Source organism: Eimeria tenella, genomic scaffold (genome assembly GCF_000499545.2).
Source record: "Eimeria tenella Houghton genomic scaffold, Eth_scaff5, whole genome shotgun sequence".
NCBI classification, from domain to species: domain Eukaryota; phylum Apicomplexa; class Conoidasida; order Eucoccidiorida; family Eimeriidae; genus Eimeria; species Eimeria tenella.
The window spans coordinates 448,054-473,179 of NW_013543395.1; the positions used below are offsets into that span (position 1 = coordinate 448,054).

Below are 25,126 nucleotides of genomic sequence, written 5' to 3' on the forward strand. Positions count from 1 at the left end.
CATTTCGGTAGAATTCCTGAACTACTGGTTTGCTTGTATTCAATAAAGAAGAACCTTGAAGGCATGCACGCAAGTGCTATACAACATGAAAAACAGATATGTACGGCATGCATTGGTAAATCTGGCCATGAAAACTTCTGCAGCCTAAGGGAAAACTGAAGTGATGGCATCCTTGTGAACAGGGAGGCGAAGAGGAAGGCGGAGAGAGAGGAGACATAGTAAGAGGCAACCTACGGCCATACAGCCGCCTTTGCATATCGGCGGTATTGGTCTAGACAAGGAACGGCAGGAATTGTACTCCCCTTAGCGCTGGAAGTACTACAGCTACTTAGTAGGCAAAGCCAACAGTGGAAGCACGCGCTCACTCCGGAATGTCCCTCGCCTCCATGCAAGATCACTCTGAGGGAGTCATAATGACGAGAGCTGGCAACATCGTGGGAGTTGTAAAAGGGTTGTGGTACCACCAACTCAGCAACAACGTGGACCGGGCAAGGCAATGCAACCTAAAGTTCATTTTTAAAGAGCTCAAGTATCTTTGTCTATGCAGTGCCTCCATAAGATCTGCACTGTAGTAACCCTTTCCAGTGTACATTTTGGACCCTGCTCATCACAGATATCAGTCGGAGGTTTGGTGCAGCTACTGAACAAGATGAACCCCACCAGTAGCGCAATCACTCATTTGTGAGACTACCCACCGATAATGTGCCACGAGTACATGAGCCCACATGTCGAATCCTTATGTATCAACCATTCTGGTATATGGCGTCAAATCACTAGAAGGAACAATAGGAAGCTCTCAAATGGAAGAAGTGTGTTACAAATATATTCAGTCCCGTGTGCAGTCCAAGTCATATTCGGACTCCAACTACACTGCGTGTCGCCTGGCAGCAGTTTAGCGTATGGCTCTGCAGCACTAGTTCCTCATTTACTCTGTGCCTTAGAAGCGAACGCTCGCGTAGATCAAATACTTACACTCTGCATTGGAGTTACTTCAAGTCATGTTTTCACCACATGAAATCAACTCGAAGCTACCGAAATAAGCCAAGGCAACAATTTCTCGTCTGATTTTTAAAATCACACGCTTACAGGAGCAGCTCAAGTTTGGGCGATTCAATGGGGCAACCATTCTCGCAAGCCGGCTAATTGTATGGCAGGCACTGTCTGGAGCCTTAAGAAGATCCCTCCAAACGTGACTCGTACCGAGCCACAACCAGACTCCCTTCTTAAGGATTCTACAGTTGACAGTTTGTAAAATAGCTTTTCTCGGGGACTCGAGTCAAATGAAGGCTTCTGTGAGGTGTTTTCGGGACCGGTGCAAAGACACCCCGCTGCCGAACGCTAAGTCGCCCGTGCCCTGAGCACTTCGCAGCGGGGCTGTCCACTGTCAGATTTGACTTGAATGCCCTCTTATTCGTATTACCATGTTTAAATTAAGGAGGAAAACGCAGTTGCGAACAAGGCTTCAAAGCCGCATTCGTCATAAGCTACGACAAAGGGCCCCGCTTCTCTATCGCGGGAGGGCCTACTGAAGCTTCCTGGTGCTCATCTCGTTTTTCCCCTTCATTTTTACGTGCTACTTTACCATTGGAGTGCATATATACACGTTCTACGTGTAGCGTATTGCCTGTCCCTACCAGTGCCACCGGGTTGCGGGTCTCTGGGTCTTCTGCGTGAGTCTGCCCAGCGCTTGCAGCTTACCTAATATTTCGGCCGACAGCAGCACCTTTTGGAGCTAGAAAGCACAAAAAGCTCCGAGTAATGAAGAAGTGGAGCCAGACGATTCGGGGAACGGGCCAAGCGAAGTGGGAGGGACCGGCTGCGACGGTGGGCCACGATGGATGTTGACTTGGCCCTCGTCAGCGCCCTGCAGCTCCGCGAGTTACTGCAGCAGCACTGTAAGCTCGAATTGTCTTGAGAGGCTTTGCAAAATGCGTGGCTAGCTCCTCCTAGTCTCAGCGGCGCTAGGTAGTTGGTGCGCTGGGTAGTTGACGCCATTCTCTCTTCCAGGTGTTCATTGTGGTTGGTGTTCAGCACCACAGTCTTCTCAAGTACAGGACTTGGCAAATGAATGCAAGAAGTACGTATCTCAATACCCTGGGGCAGTGCTGCTTCGCTCTGGTGACCTTTTGCAAGTTTTACTCAACACAGGGCTACTGTGGCTTCAAGGATGGTGCTCTGCACTTGGTAGTTGGCGTGCTGTCTCTCCCCTTAGCTGCTACACCTCTGCAATCACTTTGTACTGTCACCATTTCCCGTTACCTTGTACGATTGTGTGCTCCTCTGAACTCTCATCGTTGCCTCACAATTTCATCATGAGGCAACACTGCCGGTTTTGTGCTTCCTCACCAAGCTTATTTTCCCTCCAATTCTATTCGGTCATGCTGTCCTCCGCTGCTTTCGGCTGGTGGCTGACCCGAACCTTGTTTTATTGGATCTTTGTGAGCTCTCCTTACACCTTTGAGCACTAGATTGTATACCAGTTGAGACCCCCTCACTGATCCCGCAGACTACTGGCGATTGGAGAGGAGGCCCTCAAGACCAGCGGCTCCTCCGACCATCGCATGCAACAGGTAAGGTAGAAATGTGCGACCAGAAGGGCCAACTGTAGAGGCAGTCTCCCACTTCTCAGCCCGCTTCTAAAGAAAGCTTAAAGAGATTCACAAGCTAGTGCCGCAATCGTTCGGGCTGCCAAAACTGCCAGCGTTTCTCGCGTTGTTGCTGATTCAGGCATGCAAGGATTTAGATGAGGCTTTGACGTTCTTCTATTCTATCTCTGCAGCTGATGAAGACTTGGCAAAGCAGCAGCAGCTTCTGGAAAAGAAACAGAAGCAGCAGCAGCAGCCCCAGGCCTCTTCACGCTCTACGCGTCCTGGACGTGGCAGCCGACGCGAAGGCGAAAACAGCAAGAAACAACATCGTGGCCGAACCAGCAGCGGCAGAACTCGAAAGAAAGACAAAGCCAAGGGAGAAGCAGAAGACCATCGTGCCGCTGCTGCAGCGGAACAGCAAGTGGACTCCCTGTTAGTTGATTGGCCAACCATAGATTTCTCCTTCGAAGGCAATGCAGCTGTGCCTTCTTTCACCCCTTTGGAGCATGAAATACTGCAGTGGGGAAGCAGTGGAGCCAAGGATTCCTCGGCTGTGCTTCCAGCGGGCCTATCTGCGCCGCCTGCTGCAACTCTTGCTGAGAAGTCAGCAAGCTCCAGGCATGGCAAAACGAGAACCAGCAGGAGGCAAGCAAAACGCAGCAGTAGCAGCAGCAGTAGTCGCAGCAGCGGCTCAAGCGGTAGCAGCAGCACGCGCAGCAGGGGGGACAGCAGTGACGGCGAGGGCGCCGAAATTGCCAGTACACGCCGCAGGCGGCCAAGAAACAGAGGCCGTTTCCATTCACGCCATTTAAGCAATGGGGACTCAGCCACAGCAGCCCTGCCAATGGGATCGAGTGAAACACAAGCAGATGGTTGTTGCTGCATCTGCATCTCTTCTCTCCGTGCTGTCTTCATGACGAGGTCTACTGCGCGTCCTTTTTACATAGACTCGGCTATATATGTACCTTCCCAAGTAAGTTAGACAATCTTGAGTTTGCGTGTATAAGACTGATGTAGGCAGGCCTTGTGCCAACAAATTCAAGAAACAGCAAGTGAAAATATATCAGTTTTGGGTTTAGCAGCTCGTAAGTGCAGCACGCTCTGCGTGATGATGCGGTGAGTTCATGCAGCTGGCTTATTCTCTGCACAGCAGCATTTGCAACAAATGTACTGTAAACTACATGTGCCCGTGGACAGCCAGTGTCCTATTTTGAGAAAAAATCCGGAAAGAATCCAAACGTTTAGATTCGTCTCTGTGGTTTACACTGCAGAGTGTGGAAGCCGAAGCTCAGAACACATCTGAGTTGGGCGTGGTAACCAGCAGCAGCGACAGCAGCAGCGGTAGCAACAGCACCACCAAAAATACCAGAGAGCTGCAAGTAACATGGCAGCAACCTATCACCTTTGCAGTTCGCATGCGGCCAACCGAGGACAACGAGAGAAGAGAAGGAAGTAGCAGTTTCGCAAACCCACTGGAATGCCTGCAGCAAGAGGGAATGCTGCGCTTTCTTATTAGGAGAGCGGACAACAGATGGCCTGCCTTCACGGCCCAGCTTCCTCTAAATTCTTTAACATGTTAGACGCTTAACAAAATGCAGCTGTTGATGAGCGCTGTGGCGGATACAGCCTCCCCTCCGCCCATTCCTGGATGTGTATGATCTTGTCCAAATTTCTGCAAAAGCTCTACCTGCTGTACTTGGTGCTTCTGTCTAAGCTTCTGAGCATGCCGCTGTCAAGCACAGTTTTTCTGTTTTCACATGGCGTTTCTGGTGTTTTGATCAGTAACGGGGTTGGTTGCCCTTGTCTGTTTAGCAGGCTGCGCCGTATACTTTCCATGGTGCCACGAAGAGGGTCTGCGTCGTATCATTTCATTTGTGATTTGTTTCATCTGTTCTCAGGTGGAAGTGCGACTACTTACCAGGCCCCTGTGTTCTCCAAAGAAGGCTCTGCTGCAGATCACAACGTTGCATGCGGGTATCTCTGCTTTTCAGTCTCAGCAGAGCTAGGTAAACCAGCAGGTGCTCCCCAAACAGTCGTGCCAGCAGGCTCTTCAGACAAATCGGTACCAAATGTATCACATGGAAAAGTGCAGAAGCGAAGCGATGTCGCGAGGACAATTAAGGGACAGCTGACTTCTCAGCGACAGTATTGCGCAGAAGAAAAGGCAAAAACTGTAAGCAGCCCGAAGCCTTGGCGCCTCTTTTCGTGTTGGCACGCACTTAGCCATGAGGTGGTGCGGGCTAGAGTTACATTTCTGTTGTATTGTTTGTAGCACGAGGCTGATCTTACTGCTCTTCTCAAGTTGACAAACAATGAGAACGCTGCACTGCAACAACAAAACAACTTCTTCCAGATGCAGATACAGCAGCAGCAGCAGGCTATGATGCAGCAGCAGCAGCACATCCAGGCTCTTCAAGCTCACGTGTAAGTACCATCTTCTCGTATTTTCGTAGTGCTGTCTCATTCTTCTAGGCAGGTTCCAGAAAGGCTTTTGGAGCGTCCCATTTCTCTCGTTTTCTTGGTGTTCCGATGTGGTGCAGACAAAAACTGACTGCACAGCTCAACGAGGCGTCTCAGCGAATCGCGTGAGAGCCCAAAGTACCGCAGAAGAGTCTTTAGCGATCATACGCTCGGATATGTAGCCTGAGCTTGTTGAAAAGCCAGGTCGCAGGAGCATACTCAAATAGAAGCAGACACCTGCAGAAGGCAGCCTCTGTGACTTCAGGAATAGGGAATTTGCTGTCTCTTAGGAATGAAACACAATTTTATGGGGGGCCAGAATGTTCTGCTGTGCTTCAGCTCCACCGAGATGCAGCAGCAGCAGTCGTTGCAGCACATGCAGCAGCAGCGAGAGGCCGCGTCGCGTGCTGCCGCAGCTGAGGTGGCTCAGCTGCAGCAGCAAGTGCTGCATTTAGAAGGCCTGGTAAAAGTTGCCGAAGAAGAGAAGAAGGCCCATCGAAGGGAAATCCGAAATTACCGCATCGAGGCTGAAGAGCATAATCGGGAATTGCAAGCGCTACGGGACGAGCAAAGGAGCGTAGACAGGAAAGCCAAGGAGCAGGAGCGGACAATCGCAGAGCTTACAACGCTTCTTACGAACGCAAGGAGCCGCATACGGAATGAACGGCAGCGCAATGAGGGATTAGTGGGCAAATTAGAGGGTGAGACGTAATGCTATTGGTGATTGATTGAGCTTCCTCTGCGGAGCAAGTAGCTACTGTTGTTCATATGCCGTTGCTCTTTATACCTGTGTCGGATTTACAGGTGTGCATAGAGCCCCAGACCGTAGCAATCCGCTGGCAGCCTTTGCAGTGGCCTGCCGTTTTTTCTCTGTGCTCAGCTGCATGCGAGACAGAATCATCTTTGAAGGCAGAGCTTCAAGCATCGCAGTGAGGTTTCCTACTGACCCTTCTTGACCATTCGAATTGCGGCGCTTTTCGTGCACCGATTTCTGTGCTCATGCCCATACAGCAACCTTGCCGTCTCTCTCTGCGTTTATCTTGACTGCATCTCAGTTCTTTTTGTATCATTATTTTCCTGCTGGATTGGGCATTTTTGCAGGGAGATGGCAGAGGAGGGCCGACGGCAACTGCTGAGCTTGACGTGGGGCTTGGTGAGTGTTGCAGTTCAGCGACCTAAAACGACTGAGTTGTCTCTTTTCACTTTACATTGCACTTTAAGCGTCTGTATATTTGCCTCGCGGAGGACGCAGCGTGACTTGTGTCTGCGTTTCGTGACTGTACGAGGCAAGTTTTCGCTGTGTAGTTGTTGAAGTCCAGCTGTGCTGTACACCGGACACCAAAGTCAGTCACGAGCCCATACTTCAAATCATGTTGGCCCTACACAACTCTTTTCTCCCAGTTAAACAGGCATATGTAGGGTTGTGGTTAGGCCTACACCTATTGGAATGCGCATGCATGTACAATACGCACATAGACGTAAGCGTACCTATGTAGCCTACGCTCGCAAAATGGAAACATACCCACACACGCGTATTCCTATTCTGCACCATGGCATTAATAGAACCGGCACAAAGTAGCAGTGCGCACGTACCCAGCTACCTCTAGACGCCTGCAGGTACAGATTGAACAACTACACGTGTAGGCGCTTCCACGCGTGTATCTACTCACTCGTATGACGTGCATTGGGCACAGACGGACTAGCTTGCAGTTACGAGTTGAATTATGTGTGGAAATGATTTCGTACTGTTTCATTGGCAAACGTTGTCTTTGTTTAGCTAGGAGCAACGTACCACTACATTGTGCGCCGGTCGGCTTTTTCGAAAGCTTCCCACTCCCTTCGCTAGAGGATGGCTGATTCCAGAGCCTAACCTCCAGTCAAGTCCAATTCTGGTGTTCTATTTGCTTGAAGGAGGCTCCACCAGTTTTTTCCGGGCTTCCGGAAGCAACCTCAAAGAGCAGCAGGCAGCCTGGCATTGACCAGCAGCGGCATAGAGAGACCCAGAGAGGCAGTAGCGTGGACCTTGGGGGTCAGCGGCAGTATTCGCCTACAAACACAGACTGGGTGGACAAAAGGATGCAATACAGCTCAAAGGCGACTCTAGACCCCGTTTCTTCCCTCAGCATAACGCCGCTAAGTATGGAGCGCCGTTCGATGCTCGAAAGTGTTTTGCGTCAACATGTTTGGCCACCGTCGCTCTTGTCAATACTGGTCAGTGCCTATCTGCGCCGTGGCTGTTCTCAGGGTGGAACGATGTGCGAATCCTGCGCCGGGTGGTCCCCCCGATTCAGCCGTGTGAAGATAGCTGGCAGGCCGCTTTATTGCTAGCGATGCAAGAAGGCTATTCACGTATCATGCTTGAACCAGCCGATCCCTCTGAACAGCCGTGGGGAGGCATCCTTCTCAAAAGTCCACTCGTAAATGTGAGTAAAGTTCAGAACAGCTTACAACACTTTTTGGTGTGGCTCTCTATACGGTGTTTTTGATGGGCTGCGATGGCAAGTTTAAAACAAAGCAATTCACTGGCACTTTTCCGTTGAAAGTTGACGCGAGCTCCGCTACATGTGAATGCGTAAACTTCGTTGAAATCATGTACCCGTTTTTTCTTGAGTTCAACATTGGTGCTGCTCACCAAAATGCTGTTTTTTAGGTTAGTTGGTTTTGCACCGTTCGGCTGGGGAGCAAAGGACGAATGCATGAGTGCTTGCCAACTTGGCTTTCTGGAGAAGTTGCGGCTGCTGCGTCTTTTGTTGCCTCCATCACGTTGAATGTCACTTCTCTGCCTTCAATTAATGTGGCCCTTGAGAAGGAAGTCATTGAGGGAGGTCAGTTCCGGCACCCAAGTGCGTTTGCGTCCTTGTGCCTCGTCCTGTATGAATGCTTCATAGTTTCTTCTCTAGAAATTTCACGTCTCTTTCATGTTCTTCTTACTGCGCATGCCGTAGTTCCTTTCGTCATGGTGTTCGTAGTAGCACATTTATGAGGGAATCACGGGAAGCTTGATGCAGTTAGAGGCTGGCAGCAAGACACTTCGAGCTCACAAAAAGGTTAACTGTTGTGGTTTGTCGCTGTTACTCTTTTACGTGCTTGAAGGACGCGCCATGGTGAGTTTTAGGCCAAGCCAAGAGAAGAAAAGTTTCCAGGTATCTGGGGAGCTCGAGGTTTTCCGCCCTTCGCGAGACACTCCCATACTTCTCATTAGTGTTCTGTACGTCCTGCCCCGTATCCGTTTACATCCTTATACACATGGCTCTAGCTGTGCTCGTTTTTACAGCTGGCCTTGTGCGTGCATTCAAACATATTTTAGGAAGACCAGCATCAGTGTGAACAGGCGCTGCTGATCAAGATAATAGCCCGTTCCCTCGCAAGGCATTGCTTCTTCACATTGCAATGTGTGTGTCCCAGTCCAATTACACGCAATGCTTGCATACGCTTTCGTGATGATGAACCCTCAGGACATCCGATTCGCAAGTGCAGTCCTTGAGATTGAAGCTTCCTCTGCCATCAGCTGTGTTCTGCACGCCGCTACGGTTGTCGTGGGATGTCTTTGCTACCAAGTGGCGGTCTCTAGAGATGCAGGAGGATGCAGTGCGTTGGTAGAAATTCCGCGCTTGCTGACCTTCCCCCTTTCGTAGATGCGGCTGCTTGACCCTGTCGCAACTCTGCTTTACAGCAGGCGCACGTACCATCCGTAAGTACGCGAGTTCTTCAAAAGCAATGCAACGCAAACTGAGCTGCTTCTTGTGTGTGCGAAGGTATTACTGGATATGGTCCCTGCTCGCATCCGCTCCGCGGTATCCTTATGCGCCCTTGGCAAACGCTTTCACGTCATGCCTATCGACGAATCGGGGCCTCGAAAAGACCTTATCACAGAAAGGCCAGGGGTTATGTGTATCCATGCCTCAGGCGCCTTTCCCTCAGGTAGCGCCTGCATAGAAAACATCAATGGCCCGTCCCTCAGAAGTAACATGCATTCAGAAAATGAGGGAGGATCTACTGCATGCTTGGTTGAGCTTTCTGTCAAACGAAACACTCTCGTTGGCACCGAACAGCAGATACACTCGGCTGCGTACGCGGGGCGTCAGCCAAGTGGGCTTCTCCGTGTTCGGTCCGTAGATTCCTCACTCAGAAGTAATATTCTTGAGGTCCTTTTGCAACTGTTGCTGACCCCGAAACAAATCCTCGGCGCGTCATCAACCTCCCTACTACCTAAAACAGTGACTGAAAACGTTTAAAAGTTGGAAATCTTCGGCAGTGAGCCAGGCGAAACGGACGACCGGACGACCACATTCTTCAAGCAGGCATAGCACAAATATCTACTAAACGGTCTTGCTTTGGCCAGCTCACAGAAACACATCTCACGTGGCTTCCCATAAATGTTTGTACAATAGGAAGACACTCAGGTCGCACGAAGCGTCTTCCTGTCGAGTTGTTCTACAACAGTGCCTCTGCGCAAGCGATCCATGTGAGAAGCCCCGGTACAGAACGAACAGTTCTATCCACCGAACCCACTGCAGTATTACCAAGCACGTAGCTCACGACTACTCCAAAGTATACAATGTATCCGCGGAATATATAGCAATATGCGGAATAAAAAAAATGCTCAGTGTGTCAGCTGTTTTCTGAGTATGCTCTAAGAGTCACTTGCCCGGACTTCCGGGGACTTGCCTACGCTACGCAATGGTACACAGTGATAAAGAATCTTCCTGGCGTCTTGCTTCTGCCCTCTCGCTGTTCTCATGTTCTGTTGCTGTACAAGAAAGGCAGGGCAGATGACGCCCTGAGCGCCAACACTGCCAACTCCACGCTTACCGTCGCGCCTGCGGCGCATACTTGTGGAGCTTCCATTCATTAAAAAGTAACCACGATGACGAGTACATCGTGAATCACACCAATGCAACGCGCATCTTGGGGACACGAAAATGTTGCGTCTCCTACGCCAAGCTGTTCTACGCAGTTGTTACTCGTCCTGCTCATCATGAGTGCAACTGTGGAGCAGCTGAAGCAGGCTCTTAAGGGTGTACAGTAAGGAGGTATTCCACCCTGCGCGTCAAGCTAAAGGGGATATCCGCTTTGGTCTCCATGTGCTTGCACTGTACCACCTGCACCACCAGAAAACCGACAGGTCAGTCTTACCCTTCTGTCGGCCATACCTTGTGAGTGGTGAATCAGGCTTTGCACTCAAGGGCCACTATCGCCTGCCGCTCACCTCTACGCTGCAAATGCTTTCGCCACTGTGCATTTCCACTGAGAACGGCATAAGCGTAGTCAAACTAGTGTTTGCTGTGATTTCGATGGTGGCCGCAGAGAGCTGTTCCCCCATTTCGGGGAGGAACCAGTGTACAGAAACTCCATCATGTTCGGTGGTCCCAGCATCTGTCCTCAGAACCTGCTCACCATTCAAGACAGCCTCGCAAGCACATGAATGGATGTAAACGCTTAAAAACATTGTGCATTTTCACTACCAGCAACAACATCCAGACAGCCTATTCGTTTTCACAGACGTCAATATCTATGCAGTACATGCAAAGTGGCTTTGGGGGGACAGCGCACCTGAGGATTTGCCTGGGCAGGGCACATAAAGGACACGCGGATATCCTCCAGGCGTTTCGAAGTGTCTGTTACCTCCAGTTCGACAGTAAGCACCGTACCTGCTGGCGTCGTTGACGGCCAGCAGCTTACTGTCAAAGGCACCAAAGTCTGCGAGAAGTCATACAAGGTGAAAAGAAAGGGAAAAATAATACGCCATCCAAAGTTATCAAATCTCCCACTGACACTGATGCTGAATGCATCCTCGTACCTCATCCTTTTCATTGATCCTCCACTTGAGAAGTGGCGCAGGTTGATGCGGGGGTAGCGGCCTGGATGGATCTCGAACTTGCAGCAGATTGCTTTGAGCAAGCGCCGCCTTGTCGACATTTGGGTGGCTCTTCATCTTAAATCGCCTGTCTTCTGGTGTTAGCTGCGAGTACAACCGGGCACGACAAAAACAGATACCATATCTGCACAAAATCTACTGGTGTCTTTTTTTCATGATACAGCACATATCTCTTTATGCGCCGTCGACGTCTACTCCGCTCCCTCCAAGCACCGAATGAAAGGCACTCCGAGCTCGTTATGCAGTGCCCCTTTACCTGAATTGCGGCAAGAGAACCTCGTTGTGGGTCGTTCGCAGTAACAAAAAAGGTCCCTTGAAGCTCCACTTCCTTGAGGACTGCAAAATACGGAAATGTTCCAGCAGTTGCTTAAAAAACGAGCGAGAGAGTAACAAGTGCACTACTGGAAATGAGGTTATATAATATGTACGCACCTCCTTCGGCTTGCATGGAAGCCTTGACCCTCTCCTCAATAAGAATGCTAACGGGGTCCGCTAGTGGATTGTTTAAAACTGCTTGCAGGCACCCATTTCACAAAGCGAAAAAAAGCTATAATCATTAAAAGGACGATTGACAGGAAACACAGGAGATTCTACGTGTCCGCGTATTCAATCTGGGCAGCTGTTGGTCCATATTCTTCTTCCGGCAAGGAAGCTATTCCAACATGCTCATTACAACCGTCTATAGCTTCATAATGCAGAAGCAGTCAATGCTAACATGTTACCTTGATCATGCTGAGCCTCAGCAAGTTCAACTGGCTGTTTTATTTGTTCATCCGGGACGAGGTTTTGCAGTGCCCCATCATCTCCACCATAGGGTTTTCTAACACCCAACTGCATCCCCTTTGACTGTTGGCCACCTCTTGGAGCGCCAGGTGTTCCTGCTGGAGACGGTTGCTGATGAGCATCATATAAACCTCCACTTGGGGTTGATGCTCCCCAGTACGTGCCACTAGCAGGGGCCCCATGAGTGGGAGGCACTGATGGAGGCCCACGAGACAGCTCGGACGCCACTGTAGCACCCCGGAATGCGGCAACATCCAACCCCTTCCCCGCCTTCTTTGCTAGTTGTCTTTCTTTTTCAAGTCTTTGAGCGATTTCGCGCCTCCTATCTGCCTGTTCCTTCTCCTTACCCTGCGGAATCAACGAATTCATGCTGGACGGCGGCAAGACAATGCCCTTTTTGCATCCCTCCTCTCGACAGCACCGCACCGGTCAGATTTACATAGATATACGCAAGACTGGTCGGCTGTTTCGCGATCGAATGGCCTCATGTACACTTATTTAGATTCATACACCGGGATCTCACGGGTTCCATCACAGGAGAAGCCATGCTGAGGGCTCCACAGGCAAAATTGAGTTACGTTCGGCTACGAGTGCCTTACGTTTAGGGTTTGAGGTACTCCACTAGAGATGTTTATGCTGCTGCTAATGCTTCTGTCGCAGATTACCTCAGCAATCATCTTCTGCAGCTTTTCTTCGTGAGAGTCCATGGCAACATAAGACTGAATCTGCTGCAGTGTCAGCGCTTCCCTATAGCCACCACTGATGAGCTCATCCAGCATAAATACGATGTCGAATGCATGCGTCGCTACGCTATCCTCTAGACTGCCATTTCCGTGGCTCTCTCCGCAGGTGTCCTGCAGCGGTGACCCATACCACCCGCACAAATGTAGATACATAACATTCTGAAACAACACATGTGGGATAAAGCAAGCAAAGTGAGTACAACATCAAAAGCCCAGTACGCAGGCGCACGATTTACGCCGTACAGTGAGGTGCAAGGCTATACAAAACCAAAAACGGAACAAGTGGGAATGCACGTCGTCTGAGATGCTGGGTTCTTCAAAGGCAGCCACTCTTGCAAAATCCAACTTGCTGTACGGCGACTAAAGGAACGGGTACTTCAGCCACCGATTAAGGTGAGCAGTGTAGGCAAAACGTCATCAGTATGACTTACCTGGACTATGCTGACAAACATCCTGAGCGTGCCCAAATCTTCGAAAATGTTGCTTCCCTTCGTAGTTATTAGAACCAGGTACAGGTTTTCCACCGGCTGATACACATACCGGACCGACTCTGTCTCAAGGTAGGTGTGATCAGAGCCTAAATTCGCACAAAAATTGTGGGAAATACTGAGCTTCTTCAGCTGCAATCAAGCGCAATGTCCCGTCTAAGGCTTATTGGGTTCATCAGCATGATTACGAGACAAGAGAAAACCAATGCACGACGGATGTACAGATAAACCGCCTCCACTGTCCTCCGCAACGTGCAAGTAGCGAAGCTTGCACTTCTTTTCTGAGCATCAAGCCTTTCTTGGCAGTAAACCGCATTTGCGCGTACGTAACCCTCTGTCCTATCTTTCCCTCGTGCGGCACTATACGTAGTTGAGGCGCAGTGATTCAGTCATGACATACCCGAGTAATCAACGAGTTTCACGAAGGCGTTAAGGAGGCCCTCCAGCTTGGCTCTGCGGATGTCCACGAACTGCCTCGCCAGGAGGGGTCGGACTCTGCTGGTAATGCACGCGCTCACTACCACCATTTTTTCAAATTAAAGGCAAATATGAAGGGCAAACAAAAATAATTATACACTACTGCATTCCGTCGCCAAACTTTCGTAGGGCTTATAGGGATACCAGCAAGGCACGGGGATTGTATAAAGAGCCCCAGTAGAGAGTTGAGGGAAATTCCATTGAGTTTAGCAATCCCTCAAATTTTCTGTGCAGCCTGCATGCCCAAATTACATAGGGGTCATATAGGCAGACGAGAGCTTTCTCATGCGTGTTCCGCAGCGGCTTGCGCAAAGTCGCAAACGACAGGGGCTGGACACAGCTGGTTGTTTACTTCCATTTAGGAGTCTTTCTCTCCTTGACTTTGGCTTAAGTGTAGCTTTCATACATATTTTTGTCGCAAATTGGCCAAACCTTTGCGAAAAGTGTGCATACTATCTGCTGAGTCCGTGGTAATTCCGCAGAAACTGCGTGCTTGATCCAGTCACGAACCGATAGGGGAACGAACCCACCAAAGATTGTGAAGCACATGGTTCTTTTGAGGACTTAACCGCAGTTTGCTTCTAGCTTTGTTTGGTTTTACCAATATAGCACCAGCTACTACATCATAGTGGTGTCGCTGAGCTGTTACAGCCTAGCCTCCCCCTAGAAGTTGCCGCAGGCATGTTTTCATAGCACATCACAACGCATGCAATGCCGTATTCTATATATACCACAGTCAAAGCTTGGTACACAAGTTGTGAAGTTAGTGAACTGTATGCAATAATCAGTTGCGAGCGTCAAGCAGCAAAGGCGCAGCGGTCTGTAACAGCAATGGATGTAGTGTACAGGTGAAGTCTCGGTTTTATCTATTCACTGGTATCCTACCCAGAGAGTGAAGCAACTGCGGTGCTAACGTCTGTATGGCGGCTCCACACAGTTGCAAATGCCACTAAATGCAGCACAGGGCTGACTTGAGATGATTGGGACAGGTCTGTGTCTGGGTTAATCTGCCACCACTGTGGTAGAAGCATTCATTTAGAAATAAGTAAAAAGAAAGGTAGCAGGCATCGATAAGACACTGTGACAAGCAGACTTGTAGGCTCCACCTACACAGCATCATGCTCCAGTGAGCCGGCACTCAAAGCGTCAGATGCACCTCCTCCGGCAAAAGTGGAACCCTTCATAAGCTAAGATTTATCCAGGAGTCACGACAGCAATGTACAGCATCTCCCAAGCATAAAGGTCTTCATAGCTGTACACTAGTTGTTTGTCTGGCTGCATTCGGCATTTTTACATGCACCAGTTCCCCATGGAGATTACGTTCCCTACCGTAGAACACAGGGTAGAGATATTTTGGGCTCCTACGGAGGCATTTCAGCGTTATATTCCAGACTCCTCTTGTCATCACCTAGTACTGAGCAAGAAAACTGCAGGGTTCTACTGCTGCTTTATCGCAGGTACTGATGTTAGCCTCCCTCAGCAACAGTTTTGCACTTCAAAAAGTTCAAATTATATTGCGCTGTTTGTTTGAGAAGGGTCGCACCACCTTAAAGGGCCTTCTTAAAGGGCCATCTTAAGGGGCCGTTTCCCGATGATCATTGCACCAGGATGTTTTCCACTTAACAGTTTGATTTTACTTCGATACTTTGGAGCACCTTTTTAGCAGGACACTTTAGTATATCGTGGTTTACCAGCCTGCCAGTGCAATGGCGCCACCGACACATGTAGAAGGAAGAACTAGAGAAGCTCTATAATCGCGAGAAAATCACCACTACTGCCATGGCCGTGGTGCTGCTTCTGGCCTGCAAAAAGCAATAGATTAACCTGGGAAGTACCGATATTTTGGGCATTTTTGTTGAGGCGCGCTGACCGGGTACCTGCATGCACCTTACCCACCAGTGCATCGACGTCGATACCGGTGCCACCTAACTTCTAGAATAACCATCATAGCTCCAAAACGCATTGATATGAAATGAACAGACGCAAGCAATGCTCGTAAGTCCCGATACTTGAGCGGCGACTCTGTTAACAGCTACACAAGGAGGGCACCGTGTACCCGGACTACTATTCGCCAGACCACCTCGATGAGCAAATTACTCAGGCTAGAACAGTACCAATGCACAGAGCTAGCGTAAAAATTCGACTCGGAACGGGTCTGGCCATTAGCAGTGAGGTGCATAATGCGTTCTTCCATCTACTTCTTTCCGATATTCGAAGCTTTATTTATGTCTTTGCGGGCTGCAGCCACCTCTTCTACATGGTCGATTTGGGGGTGCCCAACCGCGGCTCAGGACAACCTCAAAACAAATGAGGATACGCACTCATAACCTCATATATTAGGAAAAGTGCTTTTTGCCACAAATTCCACGACGCCGCACGCGGCTCCCGCGTACTTTCCCTTCTAATACGGGATCGTATAGCACATAAACCCCTGCGTTTGCAGCTATCGGCGCCTGAGCTGCATTCGAGTTCAAGACGCGCCGTCAAAGCATAAGTGCCAGCTGGAAAGTCAAAAGATTTCTTTCTAGCCCATAAGACACCGGCATCTCCTTCGTCCTCAAGACTGCAGCACCTTGATCAGGCGCTGCACGCAAAGAGGCGCATTGTTGGCTTCCGGACGAGGCAGGGACGACACTCCTGCCCGCTGAAGCCCTGGCTGCATGCTCGCTGTACTGAAGACAAGGCAAGAATCTTTGCCGGACTTCGTCGCATGCACCTACATGATGGACATGTTTTCTTAGAGACAACGCGCCCCTCAGTGAAGAGGAGCTGAGACTATTTAGCGGGAAAAAGCAATGTAGTGTGGCCTTATAAGAACTGCACAGTTCGCAAATTGCCCAGCACTGGAACGTCTCAGGTGAAACTCGGTGGTGTGCAGCCGCTCAGTATCCGTATAAACCAGTGAAACTGAGCTCTTCAGAGTACCTGAAAAGCCCTACGGCTGGCAGTGAGCAGCCTTTCCAAACCTAGGAACTCAAGAGCTTGAAGGTGTAACCCACAGAACACGAGCCGCGCAGGCCTCGGTGCGTGGTTTTCAAGACAGTTCTGGGGGGTTAAGATCTGTTTGTATAGGCGATGGTTAATTTTGCATGCATATACGAACTGTTCTTTAAATCCAAGCCACTATTTAGGCATGACATCACAGCATGACAATGACATTACAGCACCTGCCCTGGTTGATTGAGTTGAGCTAAAGCGCTAGTAAGAAAGATAGGGCGTCTACGCTTCCGCTCATCATGTTGTTGCAGCGCGGCTCCCACAGTTTGCTGTCGCCGTGTCCATAGGGTCTATGTTTTTGTTCATCATTTTGCTGCAGCGCACCTCCCAAAGTTTGCTGCCGCCGCGTCAAAGTTTGGAATACCTAGTGAGTCGTTTGTTCAACTGTTTTTACAGCTCCAGTAAGCATGCCAAAGCCTACCTTTTGCACATTCTTCAAGTTAATGACTGCTTGATAGGTGGCGAAGAGATTCTGTGGAAATCTTGAATTGGGACATGGCTGCCTGAAACATGATCATCCTTTGAATGCAACGCACATTTTTACTGAGTGCTACTCTTCTCCGGTCTCACAGTGCTAGCCTACTGCCCTGGTACCCCCTGACGTAAATTACGACGCTAATCTGATGACTTACAGCGCTAACAAGGGCAAATGACCTGCCAACATATTGGTTAAGCCTCTCCATTGATTTTTTGGGCCTTTGTGAGGTAGATCGCGTAGCTCTATTTCAAAAAAGGGATACTGGAGTACTACAGTCACGGTCAGGATCCGCGAAACTCCTGCGAGCACGGGTAATTTGAATGGCACCCTGTGCATAGACAATGCGGTGCACGCCACATTACACTGCTTATGTGTTGTAGACTTCGGTGGACCTGCGGCACCTTCGGACTTGTCGCAGTCAGACTTTTGGCCAGCGTGGTCTATAAACTCAATTCTTTGAAGGCTTGTACAATCCTTCACTTTACAGAGCGTTGCAGCAAACATAAGCTCCATTAGCAGCTTCGCGGAGTACTGCAGGGGATATTGTTCTTTTCACGCTCTGAGGTACGGAGGAGCCCTCAAGCGCCCTCGTCACGTTGAACTGCCCGATGCCTCTTTTTTAGCCCCCGCTGTTCTTTTTCGTCAGGCACGTACCATTCGCTGTCACTCGACTGTGCTATATAATAAGATAAGCCCACGTGCCTAAGCCCTTGCTAGGGCTCACACGTGGAAGGGGGAACCACAAAAAATACTCTTAAAGAAAAAATCGACCAACGCGATAATAAAAAAGCGAAGTATGGAGCTTACAAGCAAAAGTTCAAGCCCTTCAAAGGGATATGGGGATATGGAGGGGCCCAGGTCCATTTACGGAGACGCCGTAGAAGTATCACAGCACGATATTGCTGCTCCAGTGCAGAGACAACTGGAGACCGAACAACCAGTCATGCGACTTATTAACAGACGCTACGTCTCGCTAGGAAAACAAAATTTTTCACCGGCACACAAGTCATCCTACAGAGGTCTAAATTGGAGAAAGCCGTCTAGCCGAATGAATCAGAATATGGAGTGACTTTCTGACAAGCAAGTGAGAACTTTTATTACTCAGACTTGTACAGAGCAGTCCACACTGGGTAAGCCTGCAACTTTCTGCACTAGACATCGCTCATCCACCTCAAACGCTGTGTCTTTCTGGCTAGCTTCGTGTCTTGCACTTCTAGATAAGGCCCGGACTCCTGGTAGTGTCAAGACTGCTCGGCAGAATCGTGTGAGCAACTTGAAGTAAGCGTGTATAGCTATAGCCAACAAGCTGCTTAGTCCGTGCTCAGCAAGCAACACGGTGTTCAGGCTGGAGCTTGCTGTAGTCCAGCTGGCAGAGCTGTGCTTAAATTCCGCTAGCCAGACTATTTAGCAATAAAATGATACCAAGTAGTTAGCTCAGGAAATTATGACGGTCTAAGTTTTCTCTGCAGCAGAGGCCTAGAGGCCATTTCAGCATCGAACAGTCCCACGGCTGCCTCATAGGGCCAGCGACAGCACTCCCCGCACCTGCAAGGCGCAGACTGGTCGGACAGTGGGGAGGAGATACTGGACGGTGCAGGGTAGCACTCTTGTTTTGTGTCGTGCTCTAACTTGGTATGCGTGAAACACGTACTGCGTCGAAGAGAAGTGAGCCTTGTGGTTCGATCCAGTGATACGTGCCTCGACCCCGCTTGTTTCCCTGTTAGCTTTGCCCAGCCCTCCACGATACATCACCGTTTGATCCGGTTCTCGTGTAAGGCGCAGGCAGCAAAGACTTTGTTTTTTTATGTGGTGTGTTTTCATTCAGACTGTGGCTCATTGTAGCTTGTGCACTCCCCACTAGGCAAGATGGCGAATCCTACACACTCTCAAGTCGTCGCAGCTCCGGACAGTTCCGGACGGCTGCTCCGCCTAGTTAGCGCCAGCTCAGTCATGATGCAGCTTTTGGGCAAAAGTACGAATATCCGCATGTCCCAGATCCTGGAACACCACGAAGATGAGGACTTCAGTGCGCACCGCACGAAGATTGTGTGCACGATGGGCCCCAGCTGCTGGGATGTGGACAAGATGGTGCAGTTGATCGATGCCGGGATGAACGTGTGCCGTCTTAACTTCTCTCATGGTGATCATGAGGCACATGGCCGTGTGGTCAAGAACCTTCAGGAGGCTCTCAAGCAGCGCCCAGGGAAGCGGGTTGCCTTGTTGCTCGACACGAAGGGTCCTGAAATCAGGACGGGCATGCTGGAGGTTAGTCACTGTGCCTTGAGGTAGCGTGCACGCGTTCATTTTGCAGTTGTTGATACCTTGTATCTTGTTTTCCGGTCGCATTTCCCTGCAGGGTGACAAGCCAATCGAGCTTCACGCGGGGGACATGCTCAAGATCGTCACCGACTACAGCTTTGTAGGCAACAAGAGCTGCATCGCCTGCTCATACGAGAAACTGCCCAGCTCTGTCAAGCCAGGTACCAGCTCCTTCGTCTCCTGTTTTGTACTTTTTCTTCCTCATTACACACACCAACAGACGAAGCCCACTCCGCCGGATCTGTGGCCTTGTGTCGTCGGTTTTTCATAGGAAATACCATTCTCATTGCTGATGGCTCCCTATCCGTTGAAGTCGTGGAGTGTGGCAAGGACTACGTCATGACTAGGGTTATGAACCCGGCCATCATTGGCAACAAGAAGAACATGAACCTTCCCGGCGTTAAGGTCGACTTGCCCGTTATTGGCGAGAAGGACAAGAATGACATTCTGAATTTTGGCATTCCTATGGGCTGCAACTTCATTGCCGCGTCCTTCGTGCAGTCTGCAGACGACGTGCGCTATATCCGCAGCATTCTTGGCACCAAGGGGCGCAACATCAAGATCATTCCCAAGATTGAAAATGTTGAGGGTCTCCTCAACTTCGATGAAATTCTTCAGGAGGCAGACGGCATTATGATTGCCAGAGGCGATCTCGGTATGGAGATCCCACCTGAAAAGGTCTTCCTTGCCCAGAAGATGATGATCTCAAAGTAAGTACTGGTCTTCTCCGCTTGCGCTTTGTCTTAGTTGTATTGCTGCAAGAGTGATTTGATGCCCGTGGAGCTGGCACTTCGCTTTTTCTTTCAGATGTAATGTTGCTGGAAAGCCCGTCATCACGGCAACGCAGATGCTTGAGTCGATGACGAAGAACCCACGCCCGACGCGTGCCGAAGCTGCAGATGTGGCGAATGCTGTCCTTGATGGCACTGATTGCGTCATGCTCTCCGGGGAGACGGCGAACGGAAGCTTCCCTGTTCAGGCTGTCACTGTCATGTCCCGTGTCTGCTTCGAGGCCGAAGGCTGCATTGACTATCAGCAGGTGTTCAGAGCCACTTGCCAAGCTACCATGACTCCTATTGACACCCAGGAGGCAGTGGCTCGTGCTGCTGTTGAGACAGCTCAGTCAATCAACGCATCGCTCATCCTCGCCCTTACTGAAACTGGCCGCACTGCTCGCCTGATCGCGAAGTATAGGCCAATGCAGCCAATTCTGGCTTTGAGCGCTTCGGAGGAAACCATCAAGCAGCTGCAGGTCATTCGCGGCGTTACAACATTCTTGGTGCCGACTTTCCAGGGCACGGACCAGCTGATTCGCAACGCACTTTCTGCAGCCAAGGAGCTGCAGCTGGTCAGCGAAGGCGACAGCATTGTCGCAGTGCACGGAATCAAGGAGGAGGTTGCAGGATGGTCCAACCTCCTGAAGGTTCTTGTCGTCGAGTAGGCGACTTGTCAGCGTTCGCCTTTCGGGGTGTAACAGCGGCTGACGCGTGGAATTCTTGGCTCAGCCATGAGCCGCTGCTGTCGCGCGAGCAGGCAGTGGATGCGCGAACGTTCGCTGCCTCTGCTTAACCGCCGTTCGGTGGAACTCGGGCTTTTAGCTCCATTTTAATAGACCGCGAGGCGGTGTGCTGCGGCGTTTTCTAAGGACTTCTGCGTTAGGTCGTTGTGAAGCTGTTCCCTTCTCTGCACTGGCGTGTATAGATTCTAGGATACACTGCGTAGTTGAACAAATTAAAGGTTTCAGAGTCCCTCAATATTAGCAGTTAGGCCGGAGCGTGCACCTAGGCGAATAGGCTAAAAGCTCGCCACTGTGACGGAGCAAGTCTGGCTCCCATTCTTCTAGGAAGCGTGCTGATTCAGTGTCGCCTCCAAGGGCTGGCATGGAGCCAACGACGGTGTATTTGGGGCAGCAGCGCTCGTGTCCGGAGCTGCCAATGCCGCTGTGAGGGGGTTGGGGGTGCGACAGAGGCCTGCCTCGGTCATGAGTGCGCGTAGTTTCTGGCACGAAGAATAACATACATGAAGCCCATTTCCTGAGGGAATGCCGTCTCATGCCGTCTCATTTAACTACTAGTCCAAAATGTCTTCAAGGACTTAGTCTTGTGAGGTAACTTACTTCAGTGTCCAGGCCTGTGTGACAGGCGATTGTCAGTGCAACCTGCCTTGCAACTGTTGAGATCAAAATGGCGGCGAAGATGTCACAGAGAACAAAGAATTCTGGCTGACGAGTGTTGGCATCTCCAGAAACATCTTTTTTTTGAAGCAAACTATTTTCAATCGCATTTATATCCCCTTCAAAGTCGTCGCGGTTCCCTGGCTTCATCGAAGTCAGCTTGCGGATGCAGAAGACAAGCAAGCTTTCTATCAAACTGACGACACGTGCTGCTGTCGTTGATATGGGGCACTCTTGGAAAGCGTTTAATACCTCTGCAATGCTATTGTATAAATTTGACACGGGCCCGTGCCGCAGCAGAAAAACACAGCCTGGAATGACAGACAGGCACGATTGGAACCAAGGGGAGCTCTCCAGTAGACTAAAGTGAAGCATCGACGGCGTGAAGTCGTATTCGTTCATGCTCTGAATGCATTACGAAACACACAGCATTGTGTTAAGACATATGAGTGTTTGATAATTAGCATGGCTTCGCGGGAAACAGGCATCCCGATTGGCGGTTCACCCTTGGGAACTGTGCGTGATCTCACCCTCGCAAACGCTGCAGCAATGCATTCAATTGTCTGCCGATGCACTGCCACAACGTAACGGTCAAACGTAAAGGCGACCACCGGGAAGAAGCAGCACTGCACTCGACGAAATGCAGTGGCAGCGTTATATGTCTGTCTGAATACCGTGGCGAGATCTAGTAATCCCAGTCTGAAATTACACGGAGGTTGTACGCTAGTTTGAGTCGCGAGTGTCTCAACTGCCGCAATGTCGATTGAAGATCTTCCGGATTCGAAGCTGTCAACTGCCACGTTTTTGTTACTACTTTTCAGAAGCTCTTGATTTAGTAGCTTTACAAACCAATGCACCTGCTCTGCCAGCCACGTCGACAAGCGCCCATCCGTCTTGCCAAAAATTGCCCTGGGAACATTATACGCTTGCTTGCAACGTTAAGACCGCTAAAGTCATACTACAATATCTGCACAGCCTAGACCCGCGACTCCTTAAAAGATGGATGGGACAATAATGGCTCACCGATAATGCACTGCTGTTTGCAAAATGTCAACCCGTAGCAGCTCCGCCGCTGCGCATAACCCACTGAACAAACAGCAAAGGCAGTGTATATTGCAACTGTTGTGTGGCAAGCTGTCCCATAAAATGCTTGGTATTGGTGGGAGTAACTTCTGCGATTTGCCTGCACTTTCTGCTTGGGGCCACTTACTGTGCTGCGTCTGTTTCGCAGGTTACTTCAGCACTGTGACGCTGACGAGATATTTCGCCATCTCGCCGATGAAGAAATTGTGTCGTTAGTTGCTCTTCTGAGCAAGACAGGCGGCGGAGTGGGCTGCATACACGCCAAAGATAGTCATAGATCGCATGAATTTCGAAGCTGCCAGCACTTGCCTGCACCTAGTGCTGTTTTGGTACGACAGCAGGGCAATGCTGTGTGAAAAATTTTGGCTCCATACGCTCAGCTAAAGCATGCGTGGTGGACATACCCAATCAGCTTGATAGAAGCAGCCAGTTGGGCGTGTTGCCCTAGCTGTCTCAGCATTGCTTTCATGCATGCATTCCGGGCTTCTTTCATCTGTTGAGTGCAAACAGCAGCCTTGCCAGTAACTGCAGTGCAAAGTGTATGCGATCAAAACTACATACAATTGTGCGCAAGCCCGTGAGGTTGATGAGAGTGGGAGGTGAATCACCTGTACTTCCAAAGAATCAAGCAAACGCATGCCGCAGCATCCGTTGGCTCGAAGAGAAGCTATTCTCTGTGAATAGGACACACCGAAAAGCACAACTTTCTACCGAGTCACTATGGGGCGGGAAGCAGGAAAGTAAAACGTTCAAAACGCGCATCCGATGAGATCAAGAGGGGAATAGCCTGACTCACTTCGTCCGCCAGCATCAGAGCATCCACCGCCTCATCATAAAGCCCTCCGTTGGAGCAGTTCAGCGCGAGCGACGGCAACTCGAGCAACTAAGTTTCATAAAAAGCGGATCCACTTAGGTACACAAGACATGGTCCTTCCAGCTGATGCAGGGATAGTACACAGCCAGTAGCTACGGACTGCTTGCACGCATCATGCTTTTGTGAGCTGCGGTATGATAAACGAGAACTCACTCCTGACACTGACGGCTGAAGTGAGATGAGGATATGTAGTGAGGCTTCGTGACTCGCCGCTGCGTTACTCTCAGCCCTGAATTGCTACAGTGACAGCAACACCACTTGCTACAGATATGATTCGTCCCTCGCCTTTGCCACAGGCAACAGAGATCCCAGCAAATCCCAATTTCCACCAGCGCACGAATACTTACTCACCTTCAGGCCATTTTGTAGCGGTTGAATGCACTGTTCCATCTCACCCAGCGTTGCGGAGAGGCTACTGATCTACAACCGCAAACCAGAATCATGAGTTGCCAGTCAAACTTAGTCTTGCATGTATACCGAGACACTGAGAGTACGCTTGTGCAATTTTACTGCTTACACTTCTGCTTAGGCTACTAAGTGCCTTCGATGAGGCCAGAAACAGCGAGCAGTTCTGCACTGCCAGTTTGTCTTGGGCATCCACAAGCTTTTCAGCCTCTATATGCAGCAGTGCCTGAAACAAAAATGCCCGGAAAAAGAAACAAGTTTGAAGTGCCTGAGCAACAACCGTGTTGAATAACCCTTTCTCAAATCGGTCCTGCATGCGCCGCTGCGTAGTTGCATACCGGCTGTCTACAAAGCTCATCTCCAGTCATCTGAAGAATCTCATCGATGCCTGGGACCTTCGTTGTGCTTCCCTCGGCGCCGCGTGTAGGGGAGATTCCCCCAGAGGACGCCTGGAACTGTCGACTTTCGTCCTGAACCTCGTCTGTGGTGTTCGGCCTCGTGAGCCCACTCGATGGCATCGGCTTGTCTATGGACTTAGCATTTACATCTTCACCTAGCGTGAAGGCGGCTGCTGCATTATCTCCTAGGAGAAGATGAAAAAACTGCTGAGATATTGGTACATGGTGAGGCAATGGCCCTTGAGACAAGGGCGGCGTCGGCATTTCCAGCATGGTTTTACGGGGGGACCACACACATAAAGAAAATGCCCTTTTACATTAAGTAAGCTACTACAGTCACTTTCTAGAATGCCATCGCATGCTCCTCATTGTTGATCACCTTTGTCTTGGAATACAGCTAGGTCACCGTTGCCACTGAAGTTGGCGTCTGACTGCGTGTGAAATCTCACTAATATTTGACGTTTAAAAATCACATGATTTGATGTATTTCATTTCGCAGGAGATGCAAATGTGTGGATCGGCGCTTCATTAGTCGCAGTCCCATCCTTTCCAGGTCGTCTTCACTAGCGGTTGTCAACAGCGCTTCTTGATGGCGACTTTGAAATGCTGAGACAATGCTGCCTCTCCATTAGTTATATGCAAATAAGGGGCAGTTTCGCCTCAGGTCTGCAACAGCCTTGTTGGCTTCGCTCAAGTGGCTGATTCGGGGCTCTTCCTTCGCATAGGCCGGGCCCTAGGATCGCGCATGCCCACCAGAGGCTTCGACGAATTTTCCCTCAATAAACAGGAAACAAGATCTAGCTCAAAAGTACAAGGGAAAGCAGGTATGGCGAGGTACACAAAGCAAATCACGCGTTCTGGCCACTTTAGGGTGCCCACAACAATCACCGAGTGATACGGCTGTCCTGGGATGATATTTTGCTTTGCGACGTCACGCAGTCTTCAAGGAAGCTTGAGAGGCTGTGCTTAGAGCTGTGTGAGT

General features: G+C 50.1%; 4 protein-coding genes across 4 annotated transcripts; 2 read left to right on the forward strand and 2 right to left on the reverse strand.

The window, feature by feature from the left end:
• Positions 1–5,397: 5,397 nt before the first annotated feature.
• Positions 5,398–8,683, forward strand: ETH_00011135 (uncharacterized protein; the record flags this gene model as incomplete). Its single annotated transcript, XM_013377342.1, has 7 exons — positions 5,398–5,749; positions 5,929–5,977; positions 6,150–6,201; positions 6,960–7,185; positions 7,293–7,471; positions 7,699–7,873; positions 8,454–8,683. The coding sequence occupies 7 exons, from the start codon at positions 5,398–5,400 to the stop codon at positions 8,681–8,683; spliced, it is 1,263 nt and encodes a 420-aa protein (XP_013232796.1).
• A 1,377-nt stretch (positions 8,684–10,060) lies between these two features.
• Positions 10,061–13,467, reverse strand: ETH_00011140 (coatomer delta subunit, putative; the record flags this gene model as incomplete). Its single annotated transcript, XM_013377343.1, has 10 exons — positions 10,061–10,150; positions 10,258–10,437; positions 10,602–10,748; positions 10,849–11,010; positions 11,183–11,262; positions 11,359–11,436; positions 11,649–12,057; positions 12,375–12,611; positions 12,884–13,029; positions 13,341–13,467. 10 exons carry the CDS (start codon positions 13,465–13,467, stop codon positions 10,061–10,063), a joined length of 1,656 nt encoding a protein of 551 aa, XP_013232797.1.
• Positions 13,468–18,758: 5,291 nt separating this feature from the next.
• Positions 18,759–20,652, forward strand: ETH_00011145 (pyruvate kinase, putative; the record flags this gene model as incomplete). Its single annotated transcript, XM_013377344.1, has 4 exons — positions 18,759–19,157; positions 19,249–19,372; positions 19,483–19,921; positions 20,019–20,652. 4 exons carry the CDS (start codon positions 18,759–18,761, stop codon positions 20,650–20,652), a joined length of 1,596 nt encoding a protein of 531 aa, XP_013232798.1.
• Positions 20,653–21,050: 398 nt separating this feature from the next.
• On the reverse strand, positions 21,051–24,417 carry ETH_00011150 (uncharacterized protein; the record flags this gene model as incomplete). The annotated part of the gene is made up of 12 exons (XM_013377345.1): positions 21,051–21,209; positions 21,328–21,789; positions 21,915–22,293; positions 22,408–22,470; positions 22,595–22,717; positions 22,872–22,960; positions 23,076–23,141; positions 23,264–23,350; positions 23,495–23,578; positions 23,693–23,761; positions 23,859–23,972; positions 24,085–24,417. The coding sequence occupies 12 exons, from the start codon at positions 24,415–24,417 to the stop codon at positions 21,051–21,053; spliced, it is 2,028 nt and encodes a 675-aa protein (XP_013232799.1).
• Between the last annotated feature and the right edge of the window lie 709 nt (positions 24,418–25,126).